Genomic DNA, 22902 nt, shown 5'->3' on the forward strand with positions numbered 1-22902 from the left:
CTCAGAAAATGTGAAATGTGATGACTTTACAACATAATGTACTTAGAAAATATAGACATTTTAATGATGAATCACACGTTCAAGCTATCTTTTTTGCTTTTAACTGTGCCTAAATCAGCACATTCTATTTCACCAATATCTCGTATACTTGGGAGAGGGATCCTTAATATTTTATATTCATTGTACACATTGATCAGAACTGCAACCCTCTGGTACAACCTAGGTACTACTGTCTCTGTGGTTGACACTGACATTTCTGTCAATGACAATTGACTGTTATGCAGTTGACACTTGACAAATGTAGGTAACAATCGGGAAGCGTGTGCGTGTTGTTTTTAAGAGCGGAACCTAATTTTTCTCTTTTAACTTAAGAAATAAATGTGATAAAGAAAGTTTAAATAAGTATTAATCATGACTACAAATCCACGGAAGGGCACTGACACCGCGCCTTTGGAGGAGAGTGATCAACTCACAATAAGACCTCTGTAAATAACTTTTTTTTTGATTCAACAAACATTCTTGTTTTATATGTTCACATTAAAACGATGCACGAAGATACAAAGAGAGTATTAATACAGAGGGCTTAAATGTTATTATGATTATTTATAGTACTAAAAATGCATGGCAATCTTAATATTCAAAGCTAAACATTAAACTGGTAAACAAAATTAGTAAGTAGCCGTAGCCGGTAGCTACAGCTTTAGGATGAATATACTACGTACAAATACGTATAAAGATTAAAAGGAAGGGGTTGTATCAAAAGTGCTCTATAAATTACTTCAAATCCCATAATCTAAGCAAATGAACATAACTACATAAAATTATAACCAACAAACTGTTGCAGAGGGGCTGGTCAAGAAGTAGGCAGATCCTGCATTATGTTAGAGTTTAAAGGAAAGAAAATAATGGTTTGTATATTATAAATACATTTTTTTTTATATGAAAATGAAAGCATGTTTGCAGGTGCAATTAATTGATAAACATGAATGCTATTACTGTCAAAATCAGAATTCTAAATTGGTTATACATACTACTATATATACTACTACATATAAAATATTGTTTTATTACTCTCATATATGGAGCTAATTCTGTTCACAATTTTCTAGCTAAGCTTGATTCAGTTGATAGGTTTAAAAGCAGGGATGTCTTTTTCTACAGAGAGCATATTGAAATGGATACTTTTAGACCTGCCAATTTACTTTAGTTTTAGAGATTTGTGAATTGGCATTATTATGTATATTTTATTTTTATATGTATTGAGGGCAGTAATGCTATAATTTTTTTTCTTGCCATGCTATACACATAGAACCTGTAATGTTTTCATAGAGGTTTTGTTATTAAAAATTTATAACTAAGATCAAAGACAAAGATGTTGAAAACAACTGGATCTTGATTACATCAATTGGTTGCACAAAATCATATTAGTGATATAATTGGGTTATTGTTGGATTAAATTCTGGATTGTGCCCATAATATATTATCTCATAATTAACGATGGGAATAGGTGGTTAGTAATTTGATTGAATTATTTTAATATGAATATGCTTTTGAATCCAATTAACTTTGTATATAAATTTTTGACTTTAAATGATATCAAATAATGAAAACATGAACATAAAATATTTTTATTTCCTCTAATGTACAAGACATATGTTTTACTGAAATTGTAGACTAGCCAAACATGAAACTTTGCTTGTAATTTTAATCTGTTGATATGAATCAGCAAGACAAAGAGACAGAAGACAGACAGGCATACTGGTTGTATAAGACCAGTAAGATTTTAGCATCAGTAGCAACAACACCACTATGCAAAATATTATGTCTGTCTGTCTCCTGTCTCTTAGTCTTGCTTATCCATATTACAGATACATTGCCATATCTGTAAAAAAATAATTTAATTTCAGTTAGATTGTGGAATCCACCCTGGATTATCTGGAATGGATGCATTACCCTTTGTGGATTTGATAGAGGCGGATGAAGTGGATTTACTGTTAATTTCACAGTAAGTTTTTTATTTACTGGTTACTGATTAATCTTATTCTTACAAAAATGCTACAGTTTCTTTGTTTATTTCATGATAATCTCCCCAGTACTTCCAGTAGTATTTAATTTTTTTTTTCATTTGATATGATTTACAGACATTGAGTTCTGTTCAAGAGTTTAAACTTTTAAATCAAAATAATGCAATCAACATTGAAGTAAAAGTTGCATCTTTTTATTATACATAACAATGCAATTGCATTTATGTTTTATCAAAGTCCTTTTACTTCCAAACTAAGATTCCAGTTTATGATGCCATCTCGATTTAGAACTGAGCTTACAAAATTTTGATGTTTAAATGGGAATAGTTTTAGTGGGAATTTTCCATATAGTCCAACAAGACACAAAAAAAGGCCTTCTTTGTCAAGCTATGGGCTAAAGAGATAGGCTGATGATGATAAAATTGTATTGTTTCAGCTTTCACTTAGATCACAGTGGGGCCCTGCCTTGGTTCCTCACAAAGACCTCATTTAAGGGAAGAGTTTTCATGACACATGCTACCAAAGCCATTTATAGGTGGCTTGTGTCCGATTACATTAAAGTTAGGTAAGTTTTCATGGCAGATACTCTTTAAGAGTGTATTATTCTTTAAACCCTTACTATACTGAATTTCACTGTTGTAAAAGTCCCAGTAAGTAGGTACAGAAATGTTCAATTAATTTTTATTAATAAATTATGCATTAAACAACATATTACATAAACTTATAGTAAAAACTCCTTTCAATTGGGTAAGGTAGTTTAAATCTTAAGCTGAAATTGTCTATGGTCTAGGAGAAATTAACAACAAACTTCGATCAGCTGCAGATTTATTATATAAAGCTAGATTTAAAAGAACTTTAAATTAAATACTAAAATACACTGTTTTTCTTAATATTACAATAGTTTTTTAGGTTTATTTTATCATTGCTGACAATAGATTTATATCTTTTTAGTTTCTTTATTCCACTACAAGTGAGCCCTTGATCTCACTTGGTGGTTAGTGATGATGCAGTCTAAGATGATAGCAGACTAACCTGTTAGGAAGTATGGCAGTTACTTTAAATCCATACCCCTAATCGGTTTCTACACGACATGCGAAAGACTCCCATCAGACTGATTTGCCGTTATACAACGTGTAACCGAATTATGAAATAAATTTGATTTATAAGTATATTTCATAATCACCCTGTAAAAATATTAAATCTAAACAAGCATTTTTATTTTTCTATACAAACGAATTAAAAACTTTTTAAGTTTACTTATGACAACCCAACTTATGAAGGTAAAAGACCGACACGCGCATAGTACCAATGCTACACGACGCGTATCGAATAAATTGACAGGAGTCACATGATTTTAATTTTGCATATGATTTCCTTTTGTAAAAGCTAATGCCAGTGGTTTATATACCAGAAACCATTAGGTTTTCGGTTTCACATATTACTCTCAGAGACAGTTGTATGTCTAAAGCCTGCCAAGAATTATTTTAGTTTTAATTTGCACGTTGTATAATGTTGTCTTGTTTTGTAAAATGTTTGAACAAGTATTTTCTGGCAGCAACATATCAACAGAGCAAATGCTGTACACAGAGTCAGATCTGGAAAATTCCATGGACCGCATTGAGACGATAAACTTCCACGAGGAGAAGGATGTGCGCGGCGTGCGCTTCTGGGCCTACAACGCGGGCCACGTGCTCGGCGCGGCCATGTTCATGATCGAGATCGCGGGAGTCAAGGTGAGAAAGAAACGTGAAAATCAAAAATGTTTCATAACAAAAACATACATATCCAGATTCGAAGTCAAGTCAAAAATATCTTTATTCAAGTAGGCACATAGATGGCATTTTTGATGCGTCGATTACATGTAAAATGGGTACATAGTAGTGAGTCGTGATGGCGATAACTGCATTCGTAAGCTTATAACTAAAGCTACGAGAGCGCGCCCTGGTCTAAGAAGAAGCAGACAACAAGCTTAGTAGGATGTTCTTTTTGTTATCACCATCTGTTGTTGTTTATATTATTATATTTTCATATATAAGAAGCAAAGTGGAGATTCGATAAAGTCAACGCCAAAAATATCTTTAGTAGCAAGTAGGCCCGCATTATCGCACTTATGATGCGTAAATTACATGAAAATTGTGATGTACACCAAACTAAAGCTACAAAAAAGTCATCAGTGTGAGCCCTCGCGAACATTTTAGATGCGATGGTAAGCCCAACAGCATTCTGAAACCATCACTGTACTGAACTCGACAGTAATGTGGTTTGTAAAGAAATTAAAAATTAACCTTTACTGATTTGTCTAACTGTTGCGAGTTATAACCAATTAATGTTTAATGCATACCTTAATAATTGGATCCACAAAGTATTAAAATGGGCGTGAAAATGAATGTTTCTTGTTCTCAAATTACTCTGATGTGAAAAGGAGTATCTTTGAAAGGGTCTGAATGATGATATTGTGCTAAGGGAAATTGTCTGGCTTTGCATTTTGCATTGAGATGTGGTGGTTATAATACCAATACACACAACCCTTTTTTTTTACTTCATACTGACTGTCTAACTTTGACGTTAGATATTCAGTATGTATTATTTTTATTTTTCTTGTATTTCTGTTTTCAATATATATTATCTTTATCCCTTAATTGTGTGCAAAAAAAAAAAAAAAAACACCCGGCTAAGTTTGTTGTGGGCTTCTTCTTAGACCAGGACGCGTTTGGAACCCTCGTAGCTTTAGTTTTAAGTTTACGAATGTGGTAATCGCCATCATCTCACTACCGTGTGGTTCTTATGTACGCATCAAAAGTGCCACCTGTGGGCCTACTTGAATAAAGATATTTTTGACTTTGACTTTTGACTTTGCAATAAAGAATTTATCTATCTATCTATGTAGTAAAAAATATACCAAAACAAAAAAATCAAGTCTCTATTCAAGTTTAAAGCAGTGGTTCATGGATTTAACAACCCTATATAACTTCGGATAAGGGCAAGAGTAAAGAACGAAATAACATTGCAAAACGTTTTCATTCACAGATATTGTACACTGGAGACTTTTCAAGACAAGAAGATCGTCACTTGATGGCCGCTGAAATACCTACCGTACACCCAGATGTTTTAATTACCGTGAGTATCTCCTTACACATAGAGAAGGTGGCATTTTGAAAAAACACAAGGCCGTTACGTCCTCAATTCGGAGACAACGCACAGACATTTTGCGAATATAATTATAGAAATCAGATTTTTTTTTATTTAAGACGTAAAGATACTTAAAATTGTAATACAGACATATAGTTAGCTTTACTATATGTCCTGGGACCTGATTCTCTACGAAATCAGATTCACTGTGAATCTGAAATCAGTTATGCTTATATTACATAGAATACTCTCCAAGTCTTAGACAATGTAACATACATTTTGTTTGAAAACTTTCATGTTTGTTTGTTTGAAAACTTTATTGCACAGACACATTTTATACAAAGTAAACATATTCACGGAAGAAACGTTAGTAGAAAATGGGCCGAGCACTTATCGCTAAAGCGATCTCTTCCAGACAACCTTTGACGTTAGGAAAGACGAAGGAACGGGTTGGTGCAGCAAAAAAATATATATATATATATATATATATATACCAGCGGACCCCAGTGCCATCTGTCGGGCTGATTTGTGAATCTAAACCATCCAGGGTGCCACCCAAACGCATACCAAAAAATTCATTCAGATCGGTCCAGCCGTTTAGGAGGAGTTCAGTGACATACGCACGCACACAAGAAATAAATATATAAATATATAAAGATATATTTCCTGAGTCGCTTCCTCATTTCTGAGGATCGTAGCTCCTAACTTCACTATATTTCTCCATCTCTTTCGGTTCTCCACCGCATAGTACGCACTGTAAAACAGTCGAGTGCTTTCCTCACCTGGTCCGTCCAACGTCTCGCTCACGACGGCGTGGCCTCTTTCCTTTAATCTTCGCCGTGAGCATCAGCTTTTCTATACTGCTTGAGTCTTTCCTGGTTATGTGACCGAAGTACTGAATTGTTTTCCGCAGACACATGGTGAAAAGTCGAGTTTGCACGTCCAGCGTTTTTAATATTGAGACGTTGGTCCTGTGCTCGCTCCAGGTGACGTTCAGCATTCGTCTCCAATAATACGTCTCAAAAGCATGTCTCAGCTCCATAGAGAAAGAAGGAGAAGATGAGTTTGCGTACTAGGAGTATTTTAGTACGTCGTGAAATGTTTCAATCTTTCCATAATTTAGAGAGCTGAGATATAGCAAGCACTCTTTCCCATGCATATGCGACGACGGACGGTCTGCTTCGAAACCTTTGTTGCTGATGTTGGAGCCTAGATAATTAAAATTGTTTAAGATTTCTAAGCCAGTTGTTCGATTGAGTTCCGGTTTACCGGATCGATCCACAGCCATTAGTTTTGTTTTGGAGCGGTTTATTGAAAGACCCCAGTTGGCACTAACTGTCTCCAGCATCAGCAGAAGTGTTGACATTTCAGCATAGCGTAGGGTAGTCAGTTTCTGGCCTCAGCCTTGTCGTACGCCAATTGCAAATGAAAAAGTAAAAAAGCCAATTGCAATAAAAACGTAATTTCATTCACCTTCACTACTCCTGCGCTGCCTCGATAGAGAGAGAGCGCAGCAAAGCAATCAGATGTTTGGCTCGGAGAGAACCTTCCACAGGTGTTCCCAGTTAACACAGTCGGAGGCCTTACCATAATCCACAAAGCATAGCATTTGAATTTGTTCCCTCGCTACCTTTCACAAAACCAGCTTGTTTCTGAGATATCTGCCAATCCAGACAGTCTCTGAGTAGCTGGTTAATTAAACGCAAGAATATTTTACTGGCGTATATATATATCGGCTGGCATAAATTATGCATTTACTCAATACCCAGGGTCTCCCACACGACCTTATGATTTCAGTTGTGATCTGGTCAGCTCCTGGTGCTTTCTGGAGTTTTGATGTCGCTAAGGCCAGATCAACTTCTGATCGTAGTAGATGGTTCAGGATGGCTGCCATTCTGTTCAAATTGGGACATATATATTATATTTGTAAATATATAAATAGTAATTATAATAAACTAATTACTCGTAAATCCTAATACTACCTAATATGTTTAAATTTTTATGTAAATTACGATTTAATTTCAAATCATGAACCGTATCCTGGCGCTTAATGATTGGTGGCGTTGTTTGAGCGTTGATTGACCGCTCATTTCGAATGTCTTAAGAGACAAAGGGGGCGCGCAGGCGTCATTCGAAACTATTGTTTTAATATATCGGTCGATACTTAGCTTTCCGCATGTTATAACTACTCCTAAGCCTAAGCCATATAGGCATATTTGAATAAATTATATAACCAGGGGATTCCAGCCAGGTTTTCTCACTTTAGCGTAGTCATAATTAGAAGATATTCTGTTATACAGGAGTCAACGTACGGTACTCACATTCACGAGAAGCGTGAGGAGCGCGAGAGTCGCTTCACTGGGCTGGTGAGCGACATCGTGCAGCGCGGGGGACGCTGCCTCATCCCCGTGTTCGCTTTGGGCCGGGCGCAGGAACTACTCCTCATTCTGGGTAAGCCACACCGCGCGCACAAGGGACTTGCTGCACTGGGCTGGGGAGCGACTCTCTATTTTATCGGAAATGGCTACTGACCTATTTGACCAACTATGTAACTGCCTCAACTTGACAGTAGTTGAACTGCAATAAAAAGTGGCGTGGCCTATTAATAATTTAATGGTTGTGTTGCAGACGAATTTTGGTCCTTCCACCCGGAACTCCAAGACATACCAATCTATTACGCATCATCGTTGGCCAAAAAGTGCATGGCAGTTTACCAGACCTACGTCAACGCCATGAACGACAGAATCCGTCGCCAGATCGCGGTCAACAACCCCTTCGTCTTCCGGCACATATCCAATTTGAAGGTTAGTTAATTTTTTATTTAAAAATACCCTCATCGTCTGTCTGCCACCTGAGGAGGGAAATCTCACAGCTTACAGCGAGTGGATAAATGAAGCAAACAATCATTTATAAACAATCATTTATAATATTTTATTACTTAATACCTATCCCTTAATAGCATTCTCTTCTCCGATCGCAAACACGTCTATTTCAGGCTTTACTTTATCATACAAATGGGGGAATGCACCTTCTGCTTTATATTTCTTTCTCACTACTTCATAAAGTGTTAAGTCAAACATTTCTTCGAATTCTTTTTTCGTCATGAAAATGTCTGCGTACAAGAATGAATAACCACCGACGTTTCTTGTAAACTCCTCCATTTTCCTCATAGCTGCAACTGGGTTGTACGGTTTCTTCTCTTTCACTTTGCCAGGCACTCCGTAAACTCCCAAATCGTTATACATTGCGTAATTTGTTTGAGGCACTATGTACTTACTTTGAGGTCGACGTAACTGCCCCGACATTGGACCGTGATCTATAATTTTACACGGATATACAAGTAACGGGTATTTCTGAAACAATTCGCTCGCTACTGCAATCTGTTTCTCTAATTCCTGTATAGGAAGGACAATGTCTTGGAATACTTGTTTGGTAAAAGTATATGCTCGAACGCCAGGGGTGGTTGTGAATTTAAGGAACGCCGGTTTAGGGGGCAAGAACCAACCGAATAATGTTCTGAATATTGGATCATTGCCAAAAGAAATCATATCTTCAACTACCCAGAAGATTGGTCGATTATGCCTTAACAAGTAGTCTCTCAAAGGAATCAGTTCAATTTTCTCTCCCTTATCCAGGAATGACTCTACGTGTTTATAGAACCAGGGTTTGTACCACCTAGAGCAATGATTTACCGTGATTTTCCTGTCATAGTCTGAATAATCACCAGTCATGATGACAGCTTTCTCTTTGCTAAATACGGTGCCTTCTATATAATCTGGGTGATAAGATGGACTGGTTTTGTTAGCCCCTGACACATCTCTGAGCATGTCGCAGTAATTTTTCTGACCTTCTACTGGGATGTACTTGATTCTTATGTACGGCTTTATTTTGACTATTTTCAAGGTCAAAGCTACTAGAAAGCCTAAACTGCCGTGGCACCAGGGTAGCGCCTTGTAGAGGTCTGAATACTCGTTGTGCGCTGTGGCGGTAACTAGGGAGCCATCGCCTAGAACCACTTCGTAGCTTGTTATAGTTTCGTGGTAGAGCCCCGCTTTGTGCGAGTGCGTTGACATGCCAGTTCCAAAGGCTAGGCCTGTGAAAGCGAAAATAAGTGTTTATCTTGTAGTTCTTTGTACTGTTCAATTGAAGCAATTGGAGTGAGTAATTTTAGTGTCTTGTTGGATTAGTGGTTGGCACGTTCGACTACGAATCACTCAGTTCGTAGTCTCGGGTACATTTGTCGGGCCGACTCCAAAAAAATTTGGTTTTTCTGCTTAGAACTGTTCAGTCTTATCCCGGAATACGGACTAATAAAGACTATCCAGTTATTATCACACTAATATGCGAAAATATTAACAAAGTGGAGATTTTAAGATGTTTTTTTTAATAAAACTTTAATACTGGCTTGATTACCAGATCAAGACAGACAGACAAAACTCGGTGTTTGCACGTGGCGGTTCTAAAATTAGGTTCCGACTCCATCATCGGAATAGCTCTATGGTATTATAATATTATTGTCATTGAAATTAACGCCAAATTCAGGTATTATTGTAAACTCTTTTCTCATATGACAAACTTCAGCTGAATCGGAGGCATTTGAAAAAAACTGAACAGGCAAGACAGACATACGAACAAAGCAATTTTAATAAAAAACTGTTGAAGTCAAGCTTTTATTCATTGAATACGTACCTCCCAAAGTAGCATCAACAAGTTCAATAGTCACAGCCAAGGAATATCCTTTAGGTATTAGATAATCTGTGATGTCTCCAATAGTGACCATGGGCTCGACTCTGACCGTCATCGCTTGCTCATCCAGCTCCAGGATATCGTACAGCGGTATTGCCACTCTGTGGTGTAGATGCTTCTCGAAGAATGTGGTGCTTAGAGACAGCCAGTTGGGTCTTGACGTGCATAGGAGGCGACGGTCTTTCGGAGGAAGCTTGTTCCATTGTTGGACCTTGGATAAAAAAACGTAAAGCGTAAAAATAAAAAAGATAAAACTACTATTACTACAAATCTTGTACTCAGGATTACCTTAGATTGGATCTCTCGCACAGCGCCGTCGTGTCGCTGCGGATCGCTGTTGAGTCTCCGAATGAAAGCTCGCAGCTGCAAAAGCACGGTGAATAGAAAACTCGCTGGCAAACAGAATGCGCACACTACAAACTCACGGTGGTCTTCTAGCCATTGGATTAGGCGTTTTTTGATCCAGCCTGGCACCATGGTGTATTATGATCTGAAAGTAATACTGGTTTTACAAATAATAATTGCATTTATAAGAGAAGAATTAGAATATCAATTGTTGTTATCTTTTACATTGTAATCGCAACACATGAGTACAACCTGTGACGGAAAAATTAGCAGTGCTCATATGAAGAGGTGTCCAAATTCTCGACACAAAGCGCATTTCAGAATCAGCGCCAAGTTTTAAACTGTATGACCATTGAGTAATAATCATCATTATAATCATCCTATATCTTATGTCCCAATAGAGGGTACATAAATTCCCTCTCATACAGAAGACAAAAGAACTTAGCTTAGGGTAAAGAACTTAGCTTAAGCTAGATCGTATGAAAATAAAAAAAAATAATAATATTCTAATGAATATATATAAATTATAACCTATTTGATTTCATCCAAAATATTAAATAATAACTAACAAGCCCAGGTTTATAAATATAAATAACACAGCGAACGAGCTTTCGGTGTTCAGGAAGTTATTATATTCTTAAAATACTTACAATAAATAGATTAAACTCTATAACTCTAAAACATGCATATTATAAAAATTTATCACTCATTCTTAACACTACAATTCCAAAACTATAATTAAATAATCACAATTATTAACAGTCACCAAATTAAATTGATAAGACGTGAGATAATTCTTATATCACCAAACCAAATATCACACCAGGAGCAACGAAATGAAACAATTTTAATCGGCAAGTTACGATAAAACGCGATTTGAATCATTGCATCACTGCCCTAAAATATAAAACTGTGCTATTAATAAAAGAGAAACAATAGAATGTTCAAATATTATTGAAATATGTTACTTACAGTCAATAGCACGAATATAATGGAATACCAGATGCTAAAATGAGTGTTGACCTTGAGTACGATTCAAGGTTTGATTTGATTAAAGTTAGTCTGTCTCCACAGTCATGTCAAGGATAAAAACACAAGATGGTCGATGCGATATTTGATTGACTATCTCATTGTGATTTTCATTTGTTGTTATTTATGGCTGATTCTTATTTTTATATTATCGTTTGCCCGCGTTCTTCCTCCGCATTTATTACGGTTTTTACAAATCCCGTGAGAACCGATTGTTTTCCTGGGAAAAAAGTACCGTATGTAACTCTTCAAAAATTCGTCCATTCAAATTTATGCCAAAAATCAAGTTGAAAGGTTGCTTAATTACGGTAAGGTATAATATAAGTAATTATGTTAGCCAATTAACACAATATAATTAAAAATTATAGGCTATGTGTTATTCTGATTATTCTGATGTGCTGTATTGCCTAATTGTAAGGTTTTATAAAAAACCTTTCAGTACTTTTTGTGTGAAAGAGTAACAAACATCAAGACATACATTCATACAAACTTTCGCATTTATAATACTAGTTGTTACGCCCGCGACTTCGTGCGTATTCCTTTGTTACACTTTGATCCGTGAACTACTACTATGCAAAACGTCCTCTGCAAACTAGACAGTAAACTTGACCTAGTATGGCTAGTTTTAATTTATCAAATATTTCCACTGATTTTAGCGAAATTGTTGCAGGGCATCGACCATTTTGAAGACATAGGACCCTGTGTGATAATGGCCTCTCCCGGGATGATGCAGTCAGGGCTCTCCCGGGAGCTGTTCGAATCTTGGTGTACGGACCCTAAGAACGGTGTTATCATCGCGGGTAAGTTTAATAATATCCTATCTTATGACAAAGCAAGACCTTAGGCTGCACAATCAATAACCTTTAGGGTTCATTACGACGAAGACTAGTAGGAAATAAGACGAATATAGTTTAGGGCCCCATCGAAATCTACACATTCACACAAGAAAATATTTCTTCAGTTTTAGAAATTCTTGTAAAACTTGCATTTAATAAGGAATTAAATTTAAATTTAATATCATCAAGTCTATAAGTTCACGGCTGCATTAAAGGCCTCTCCCAACAGGATATACAAATTATTATAGCAGAAAAATGAGTACTTATCATAAAAGTTAAAGCAAACTAGCTAGATTTGATTACAGATAAACAGACTCCGGGTCAGGTAAAACTAAAAAGAAAAAAATGTATGGATATAAATTCTTCCAGGTTACTGTGTGGAGGGCACGCTGGCCAAGACGATCCTCTCGGAGCCGGAGGAGATCACGTCCATGTCGGGGCAGAAGCTACCGCTCAAGATGTCCGTGGACTACATCTCCTTCTCCGCGCACACGGACTACCAGCAGACGTCCGAGTTCATCAACATACTGAAGCCACCGCATGTGGTGAGTGCTTTCAGGCGCTATCCACGGAGCCGGGGGAGGTTGGCTTGGCATCTAAAACTTCTGTAATTATTTTCTCGCAAAAAGATTTCTTTAGGATACCCATAAAGTTATACATGATCAAACAAAGAAAACTAACCATCACCTACTACTATTCGACCTCATCCCCTCCTCACCATTCCACCTTCGCACTGCAAGGCACCGGGCGGGGTTTCACCCCTATGTTGTTAATATTCCAAAAAGGCGTACGAAGCGATTTACATCTTCTTATACGCATGGCTGGGGTTTGGAATACCCTCCCGAGTGATGTGCTTCCTAATACAATAAATTTAAAGACGAATAAATAGAATGAGTAGATAATGATAAAATTGAATTTAATTTAGTATAATGGCGAAGTGTATTAATTTATTATAGAAAATTAAGTTTCCTATGTAAGTGACTTAGGTGTTTTTATGGGAATAAATGTCTTTAAGCCTTTAAACCTAATACTTACAACTTAGAAGATGCCTATTGACTCTTGTTTTAAAGATACACAATCTTTAAAACAAGAGTCAATAGGCATCTTCTAGGCAAGCGCGTCCAATCTTAGGCCACATCTACACTTTCCATCAGGACAAAAAAAAACTTGACCACAATCTCAGGTTAAGTTTTTTTTAATAAACTTATAGTTTACACTAGGTATTATAGTTTATAAAAAAAAACACCTATACGTGACCAAAGTTGTAGTCAAGTTAGAGCCACCGAACACAATGCCTCCAGTTACAACTTTTGTAGTCGCTATGTCTCCACTTTTATCTGAAAAACGAAAGGAAAACAGGCTTTCTGCCTCCTTGACTAGCGGCTCGCAGCGATCAGTGCAAGCGTGCCCCAGCCCCGACTACGCGTGTTCCCGAACCTATTGTAAGCCCGTGACACGTCTAGCCACTGCAACCCGATGATTGATTGACGCCGATGCGACCCATTGTATTAGGTTGCAACACATGTTATGAACTGACTGGTACTGATTCCGACACACTTTCTACCGTTATCACTGTAACCAGCCCCGATCGATCGTTACCGAATATGACGCGCAACCTGACCTGTCTTCCCGAATTGCAGGTATTAGTGCACGGTGAACAAAATGAAATGTCACGGTTGAAGGCCGCCTTACAGCGAGAGCACCGCGGCAAGCTCGCCATCCACACGCCGCGGAATACACAACAGTTGTGCCTCACCTTCCGCGGAGATAAGACTGCAAAGGTAAGACGGGGATTCTGTTAAACTATTCCATTAAAGTCTTTTCAAGCTGAGGCGAATACTACGCGGTAGTATGAGCAATTCGCTCGCTCGCTCAGCCGCTCGAATTGGGTAGACTTGCCGCGTGGTGTTCTTGGTTCCTAAATGGGAGAACAAGTCTCTTAAACAGGGTATCATCTCGAAAATTCCCATAAAACATAGCCAGTTTCCGTCAAAATTTGATTTTATCTTAATTTGTTTCATCGATATTTTCGTAGGTGATGGGGTCTTTAGCCATGGAGCAGCCAGAGCCCGGCAAGAATTTGCAGGGAATTCTGGTGAAGAGGAACTTTAACTACCATATCTTGGCACCCTCGGACCTTAACAGTAAGTATTTCCTTCTATTATTCCGTGGCAGCGACTCTGTCAATATTCTTGTCCATGAAATGGTATTTGCTCTGCATACATGATTCTCCCATTTCCACTTTAGCAATCTTTCTATCTCGCTGAATATCATTTCCATTACAGCAGAGAATGTTTCCGGTGAAAGCGGATCGCCCTGTTTTACTCCTTATTCTATAACAAATTCTGGACCTAAGTTTTCTAGTTAATTTTTTACTGAACTTTTGCTATAAATACTTTTAAGTACTTCAATGTAACCATAGGCATACCTTGTTGTTTAAGTGACTTCCATATTTTTGAATATTCTATAGTATCAAATGCTTTCCTAAAGTCAATAAAACAAATATATATGTATTTAATAATGTTTATAATATTTTCTTCAATAGGTAGTTGAAATAAAGACGAAATTGCGTTTCTGTGAAAATACAAGAAACAACATTTTAAGCCACTGGTGGGCATCTGAGTTCTCTCCCTAGTTGTCAGTTTTAGATTTTGCTTGTTTATCTTCAAGAAATTTCTCTAAGAGTTTTTCGAAGGTTTCGTTTGAGGAATTAGGTATAGATTCACTAGTACCGTCTTTTCCAAAATTTCTTTAAAGTAAAAATCATTAAACTGTAAGTTTTGTTCCTAATCTAAATATATTTTTGAAATATCATCAGTTAAAGTTATCCATAGTTTCCTTGTTTGATGACTTTTAGAAAAAGATTTTTTTTACCTTGGCATAGTTAGGAGTATTAATAATACCCTGATGTTGATTTACAGGTTGGAACAGATTATTTGATTTTAAATACCTGAAGTAATGGCGTTCAATGTTGGTTTATAATATTCCCTTCAATGGGTAGTTGAAATAATGACGAAATTGCGTTTGTGTGAAAATACGAGAAACTACATTTAAAGCCTTCACTTCAGGTCTTTAAAATAATATAATTTCTTCTTAAAATAAACTCTTAAATATCTTTCATAATGTCACTTATCACTGTAAAAAACATTGGTGACTTTAAGAAAAGGTTCGATATATGAACTCTACATATATACAGAATCTGTGTCATCTTCGAGTATCGAAACGTAAACATAAAGTGGATCTTCAACTCATTCTAGAGTCTCTCATCCTGCCAGTTGTGCCCTGAGAGCTACCCGAAGAAGTGAAGTTTCATTTGGGTTTCAAACCAAATTTGGTTCCACATTGCTCTAACAGTGTTTCAAAACTCGAAAACATCTTCACGATTTGAGCCTATAAATCTTATACCAAGGGAATTGGATGCACTGCTTGGCTTCTGGAGTGGCTCTGGACGACGGACAGTTGTTCCGGAAGTTAGTTCAAGCAGTCGTCTGACGGTGCCTGTAGTGCCTCGCGCCCTCCGCAGAGTACACGGAGCTGTCGCAGTCGGAGGTGTCGCAGCGCGTGTCGGTGTCGTACGGCGGCTCGGCGGCACTGCTGCGCCACGCCGTGCTGCGCCTGGCCGGGCCGGTGGAGTTCCCGTCCGACGCGCGCTGGCGCCTGTACGGCTGCCTCGACCTCATCCTGGACCTGCCCATCGTCACGCTGGAGGTGAGTGCGGGCCGGTGGCGTGCCGCGCCTGGCCGGGCCGGTGGAGTTCCCGTCCGACGCGCGCTGGCGCCTGTACGGCTGCCTCGACCTCATCCTGGACCTGCCCATCGTCACGCTGGAGGTGAGTGCGGGCCGGTGGCGTGCCGCGCCTGGCCGGGCCGGTGGAGTTCCCGTCCGACGCGCGCTGGCGCCTGTACGGCTGCCTCGACCTCATCCTGGACCTGCCCATCGTCACGCTGGAGGTGAGTGCGGGCCGGTGGCGTGCCGCGCCTGGCCGGGCCGGTGGAGTTCCCGTCCGACGCGCGCTGGCGCCTGTACGGCTGCCTCGACCTCATCCTGGACCTGCCCATCGTCACGCTGGAGGTGAGTGCGGGCCGGTGGCGTGCCGCGCCTGGCCGGGCCGGTGGAGTTCCCGTCCGACGCGCGCTGGCGCCTGTACGGCTGCCTCGACCTCATCCTGGACCTGCCCATCGTCACGCTGGAGGTGAGTGCGGGCCGGTGGCGTGCCGCGCCTGGCCGGGCCGGTGGAGTTCCCGTCCGACGCGCGCTGGCGCCTGTACGGCTGCCTCGACCTCATCCTGGACCTGCCCATCGTCACGCTGGAGGTGAGTGCGGGCCGGTGGCGTGCCGCGCCTGGCCGGGCCGGTGGAGTTCCCGTCCGACGCGCGCTGGCGCCTGTACGGCTGCCTCGACCTCATCCTGGACCTGCCCATCGTCACGCTGGAGGTGAGTGCGGGCCGGTGGCGTGCCGCGCCTGGCCGGGCCGGTGGAGTTCCCGTCCGACGCGCGCTGGCGCCTGTACGGCTGCCTCGACCTCATCCTGGACCTGCCCATCGTCACGCTGGAGGTGAGTGCGGGCCGGTGGCGTGCCGCGCCTGGCCGGGCCGGTGGAGTTCCCGTCCGACGCGCGCTGGCGCCTGTACGGCTGCCTCGACCTCATCCTGGACCTGCCCATCGTCACGCTGGAGGTGAGTGCGGGCCGGTGGCGTGCCGCGCCTGGCCGGGCCGGTGGAGTTCCCGTCCGACGCGCGCTGGCGCCTGTACGGCTGCCTCGACCTCATCCTGGACCTGCCCATCGTCACGCTGGAGGTGAGTGCGGGCCGGTGGCGTGCCGCGCCTGGCCGGGCCGGTGGAGTTCCCGTCCGACGCGCGCTGGCGCCTGTACGGCTGCCTCGACCTCATCCTGGACCTGCCCATCGTCACGCTGGAGGTGAGTGCGGGCCGGTGGCGTGCCGCGCCTGGCCGGGCCGGTGGAGTTCCCGTCCGACGCGCGCTGGCGCCTGTACGGCTGCCTCGACCTCATCCTGGACCTGCCCATCGTCACGCTGGAGGTGAGTGCGGGCCGGTGGCGTGCCGCGCCTGGCCGGGCCGGTGGAGTTCCCGTCCGACGCGCGCTGGCGCCTGTACGGCTGCCTCGACCTCATCCTGGACCTGCCCATCGTCACGCTGGAGGTGAGTGCGGGCCGGTGGCGTGCCGCGCCTGGCCGGGCCGGTGGAGTTCCCGTCCGACGCGCGCTGGCGCCTGTACGGCTGCCTCGACCTCATCCTGGACCTGCCCATCGTCACGCTGGAGGTGAGTGCGGGCCGGTGGCGTGCCGCGCCTGGCCGGGCCGGTGGAGTTCCCGTCCGACGCGCGCTGGCGCCTGTACGGCTGCCTCGACCTCATCCTGGACCTGCCCATCGTCACGCTGGAGGTGAGTGCGGGCCGGTGGCGTGCCGCGCCTGGCCGGGCCGGTGGAGTTCCCGTCCGACGCGCGCTGGCGCCTGTACGGCTGCCTCGACCTCATCCTGGACCTGCCCATCGTCACGCTGGAGGTGAGTGCGGGCCGGTGGCGTGCCGCGCCTGGCCGGGCCGGTGGAGTTCCCGTCCGACGCGCGCTGGCGCCTGTACGGCTGCCTCGACCTCATCCTGGACCTGCCCATCGTCACGCTGGAGGTGAGTGCGGGCCGGTGGCGTGCCGCGCCTGGCCGGGCCGGTGGAGTTCCCGTCCGACGCGCGCTGGCGCCTGTACGGCTGCCTCGACCTCATCCTGGACCTGCCCATCGTCACGCTGGAGGTGAGTGCGGGCCGGTGGCGTGCCGCGCCTGGCCGGGCCGGTGGAGTTCCCGTCCGACGCGCGCTGGCGCCTGTACGGCTGCCTCGACCTCATCCTGGACCTGCCCATCGTCACGCTGGAGGTGAGTGCGGGCCGGTGGCGTGCCGCGCCTGGCCGGGCCGGTGGAGTTCCCGTCCGACGCGCGCTGGCGCCTGTACGGCTGCCTCGACCTCATCCTGGACCTGCCCATCGTCACGCTGGAGGTGAGTGCGGGCCGGTGGCGTGCCGCGCCTGGCCGGGCCGGTGGAGTTCCCGTCCGACGCGCGCTGGCGCCTGTACGGCTGCCTCGACCTCATCCTGGACCTGCCCATCGTCACGCTGGAGGTGAGTGCGGGCCGGTGGCGTGCCGCGCCTGGCCGGGCCGGTGGAGTTCCCGTCCGACGCGCGCTGGCGCCTGTACGGCTGCCTCGACCTCATCCTGGACCTGCCCATCGTCACGCTGGAGGTGAGTGCGGGCCGGTGGCGTGCCGCGCCTGGCCGGGCCGGCTGCAACCACCAACACCAAGCAATGTCACTCTTAGTCTTTTTCTTCTTAAGACTATTAGTTTAGCGTAACCGAACAAATTTTACAGGAGAAGGGTTATTTCAATACTTCTACAGAAAAAATGCTGTTAGTAATACCAGACAAAGTCATTGCTTTCGACGCATGACAATAATAATAATCATTTATTCAGGTTAAAGATAATGGATACAATGTTACCATGAATGCCCTACCCTCTGCGGAAGGAAAACCTGTGTTTCAGAGGGTAGATCCTTTCTGGTGTTACAAAAAGTGTTTGTTTATTATAAATCATCTAGTCTTCATATAATAATGCGTACAATGTCCGTCCGTGCGCAGTGGCAGGCCGCGCCCGTGTCGGACATGTACGCGGACGCCGTGGTGGCCGCCGTGCTGGCCGCGTCGTCGCTGCCCGCGCCCGCGCACCTGCCGCTCGCGCCCAAGCTGGACCGCATGCACTTCAAGGTGAGCCGAGTCTCGCAACCGGTCTCGGATCCCACCTGCTAGTGTGAGATTTCCCGTCTATTCAATCGCGTGAAAGTTAACTACTATTTGTGTGGAATCGAATGAGCGCCATGCAGTGGGTTTCTTACCAGGGTATGCATACACCAGGAAAATTGCATAAAACGGCACAAATTCTCCTCCTATTCGAGCTATATATCAATGTATGCAGTGATTTTGTGCATGTATGGAGTGCACGCCACGTGCGCCATGTAGCTACAATACTGGGAAACAGTTTTTTTGAAGTTATACTTCTTTTGGCGCGTTACGGGAAAATGATGAGAGTAAATTTTTACGATGCGCACACCGTCACAAAAAAACCGACACCCTGAAGTTGGCTATAGTCAACATTTCAGAATGTCGAAAAAAGGTTTGACAGGGTACACTTTCATTTGTCAAAGTCTGCGAGCGCATTCCGGTGATTTAATTGATTCAATTGTATAAAAATCTTCAATTTTAATGTTGAATTAAAATAGGTTGTCCGATAATAAGACTAGATAATGCGTTGTAATAAAACTTTCAATGTGACACATATACATATTTTTAGTGTTGTTATAGTTAGTGTTGTTTTTTCTACCAACACAGAAAAAAGTTTGTAGAAAAACAATGAAAACCGGCGAAAGATAAGAAAGTATAACTTCTAACGCGTGTACATAAATACACACACGTTTTTTTCCACTACAAGTTAGCCTTTGACTGCAATCTCACCTGTTGGTAAGTGATGATGCAGTCTAAGATGGTAGCGGATTAACCTGTTAGGGAGCACGGTAGTCATAACCCTAACACCGGACCGGAACCCTAAATAACACGGCACGTCTTTGTCGGTAGGGTGGTAACTAGCCACGGCCAAAGCCTCCCACACACAGACAGAGACAGAAATTATAAATTCCCGGATTGCCCCTACCGGGTATCGAACCCGGGTTCTCATACTTAAAATTCACACGCGGTCACCTTTGCGCCAGGGAGGTCGTCAAAAATAAATTTATTTGTATAAAGGACTGGTAATCGATAAAAAAGCTTGGGTGTGAATTATTGTTCTAACCATGGTGATAACAAAAAAGAACACCCGTCTAAGTTTGTTGTGGGCTTCTTCTTAGACAAGGACGCGTTTAGGACTCTCGTAGCTTTAGTTATAAGCTAACGAATATGGTTATCGCCATCATCTCGCTACCGTGTATACATTTTTTAATGTAATGTATGCATCATAAGAGCCATCTATGGGCCTACTTAAATAATGATTTTTGACTTTAACTATTTATTTATATTCCGCGCACTTATCCACTTAGTGGATCATGGACGCGGAACAAGTCTCACAACTAGTCTGGCATCACAACAGTGGCAAAGAGCTCTTGCTACTTCCATTACCTGCCTCTCAGCTCAATTGCATTGCTTATTTAGAAGAAATAAAATTGTTATTCTACAGGAGTGTGTCATTGAGATGCTACAGGAGATGTTTGGCGAGGACTCCGTACCAAAGATGTTCAAAGGGGACAAACTACACGTGGAGGTGGACGGGAAACGCGCCTACATCGATCTTTTGGCTATGGTATATATCTATAAATTATAATATTCATATTTATATAATTATATATATTTGATTATTATTTTTCTATTTCAGAGTATTTGTATGTTTATATGTTTGTATATGTGGAATATATATTATATTTTTGAATATATCATTTATAGGTTGTTTAATAATTACTGTGTTTTATGTTTCTTAAGTTAAATCATAATATCTTACTTATATGTTGTCCTATTCCCTATATTATTTTCTCGGTGGTGTACAATAAAAGTGTATTCATTATCCTTACTTAATGATATAAAAGCGAAAGTGTGTTTGTTCGTTTGTTTGTCTGTCCTTCCTTTACGCCCTAACTAAAAAACCAATCAACTTTATTTATGCAGTCACATGATGATGATTTAGCTAATATTGTACTAAAAAAACACTATTCGGTACTAAGAGTATCGTATGAGTCCGTATTAATCTTTTATTTTTTTATTTCGTCGCTTTTTTCGATTATTTTGTAAATGACATTGTAAATTTTTTTTTATGTCGTCTAACTCAGTTCTTTATTTGAATGCTTTAAAATTTATACCTTTTGCGATTTACGCGTATTAATTTTTTACGTATGTTAATACATGATTTTTTTATTATTATTTAAAATTTAACATTATGTCATAAGACTATATTATGATTTCTCTTTGCATTTTCTACATGCTGTCAATGTTAACCCATAACTAACTATATTTAGGTTTTATTTTTTAAAGAGCAATATCAACATGCATATTAAAGAGACATGCAAATTTGACGGCCGAGTGGCGCAGTGGGCAGCGACCCTGCTTTCTGAGTCAAAGGTCGTGGGTTCGATTCCCACAACTGAAAAATGTTTGTGTGATGAACAATAATATTTTTTCAGTGTCTGGGTGTTTATCTGCATATTATAAGTATTTATGTGTATTATATTCATAAAAAAATATTCATCAGCTATCTCAGTACCCATAACACAAGCTACGCTTACTTTGGGGCTAGATGGCAGTGTGTGTATTGTCGTAGTATATTTATTTATTTATGAATGAATGAATACACTTTTATTGTACACCACATAAACATAACAAATTATAAGTAAAAAACTTAACAAAAAGTATACAATTTGGCGGCTTTATCGCTACATAGCGATCTCTTCCAGGCAACCAAAGGCGTTAAGAACAGCTCAAGAAGAGTGGTAGGTGGTGCATTTAAATAAGCATGCATAAACATATATATACAAATATAATATATACATATAACAAACTTACAATAAAATACATAGATAGTGGTAGTAATTAATATATACCTATATAATTAATATCATAAATATTTATTTATTTATTTAAAGATTTTAAGCTAAGATTTTCGTGTTTAATCAACATTTCTTATGTATAGTTCCGTGGTATTCGCAGGAAGTAAAATGCACAGAAGACGAAAGCCTAGAGCGCACCGTGCACTCTGCGCTCAGCAAGCTGTATGCGGCGCTCGCGCCCGTCAAGCCGCCGCCGCCGCCCGCGCCGCTAACGTCGTGACCACCGACACGGCCCGCGTGGTGGGCCCACGGACTGAAGCTACTGACTCACCTGTACTAGCGACTGCTTTCAAACTATCGTGTCCTGTTATAAATGGCGTAGGGAAATTGCATCAGCGATATGTCGTATCACTTAACTGAATCTAGAGAAATTTTGAGAAAAATAGGAATATTGTTGGATAGAAGCAGGCGTAACTTGCGGAATACCATGATATATTATGAAAATTAAGCTTAATCCGGAGCTTTTTTTTTTAAAAAGGTTTTAATACCTTTTAACAATACATTTGGCTAATTATTCACTTAAAAATTATTCATTGTAAAGTCAACGTCTCCTGAGGATGCTCTGGAAGCGAAAAGTGCGTAGAATTACAGATTGTACATTGCGGAAAATCTGTTTGTGATCTGTTACACCATACAGATTCTCCTGCTTTTCGCGGAGTACAGCAAATTAAGCTTAATTTTCATAAGGAATATTGTTTTTGTTCTAAGAAACAACAATGGCTTTGAAATAATGAAACAACTTTTAAGGTTATTTTTTTAACCAATAGCTTTGCCCGTAATCACCCCAGATGGTGATGTCAGTAGATGGTAATCGCCTCGATCGACACCCGCAGTGGAGGATGGGTGGTGACTTGAACAGTGGCGTGCATAGAGGGTATGCACAGGGTATGCAGATGATATAAAATGAAGAAAATCTCTCGTACGAGTTATAAAAACTTACAGGTAGCCTTTAAATAACTCTTACAAAGCCTATCCATAAGTTTTTTTATAACTCTTACTGGAGATTTTCTTCATTCTGTATCATCTACATACCCTGTGCATACCCTCTATGCACGCCACCGCCTGAACTGCATTCCGATCTGCCTTTACCACAAAGCATACATTTTTTATAATAATTACAAAAAAATTGTTTTGTATCTCGAAACCGCG

General features: G+C 41.6%; 1 protein-coding gene across 1 annotated transcript; it reads left to right on the forward strand.

Annotated features, from left to right (window-relative positions):
• The first annotated feature begins 315 nt into the window (after window positions 1–315).
• On the forward strand, window positions 316–22656 carry LOC120633272 (cleavage and polyadenylation specificity factor 73). Its single transcript, XM_039903450.1, has 16 exons — window positions 316–485; window positions 845–908; window positions 1908–2005; window positions 2461–2589; window positions 3580–3757; window positions 5052–5141; window positions 7454–7604; window positions 7782–7957; window positions 11944–12073; window positions 12479–12654; window positions 13750–13890; window positions 14145–14253; window positions 15633–15817; window positions 18752–18877; window positions 20337–20459; window positions 21854–22656. The coding sequence occupies exons 1-16, from the start codon at window positions 412–414 to the stop codon at window positions 21971–21973; spliced, it is 2070 nt and encodes a 689-aa protein (XP_039759384.1). The 5' UTR covers window positions 316–411; the 3' UTR covers window positions 21974–22656.
• The last annotated feature ends 246 nt before the right edge of the window (window positions 22657–22902 follow it).

The sequence above is a fragment of the Pararge aegeria genome, chromosome 21 (genome assembly GCF_905163445.1).
Source record: "Pararge aegeria chromosome 21, ilParAegt1.1, whole genome shotgun sequence".
NCBI lineage: Eukaryota > Metazoa > Arthropoda > Insecta > Lepidoptera > Nymphalidae > Pararge > Pararge aegeria.

What these genes read in the sequence shown, in the direction of transcription:
- LOC120633272 (XM_039903450.1), top strand. Translation starts at nt 412, where the DNA reads ATGACTACAAATCCACGGAAGGGCACTGACACCGCGCCTTTGGAGGAG. An exon ending in TCGAGATCGCGGGAGTCAAG is followed by an intron (nt 3,758 to 5,051) that starts GTGAGAAAGAAA and finishes TTTCATTCACAG; the next exon opens with ATATTGTACACTGGAGACTT. An exon ending in GGCACCCTCGGACCTTAACA is followed by an intron (nt 14,254 to 15,632) that starts GTAAGTATTTCC and finishes CGCCCTCCGCAG; the next exon opens with AGTACACGGAGCTGTCGCAG.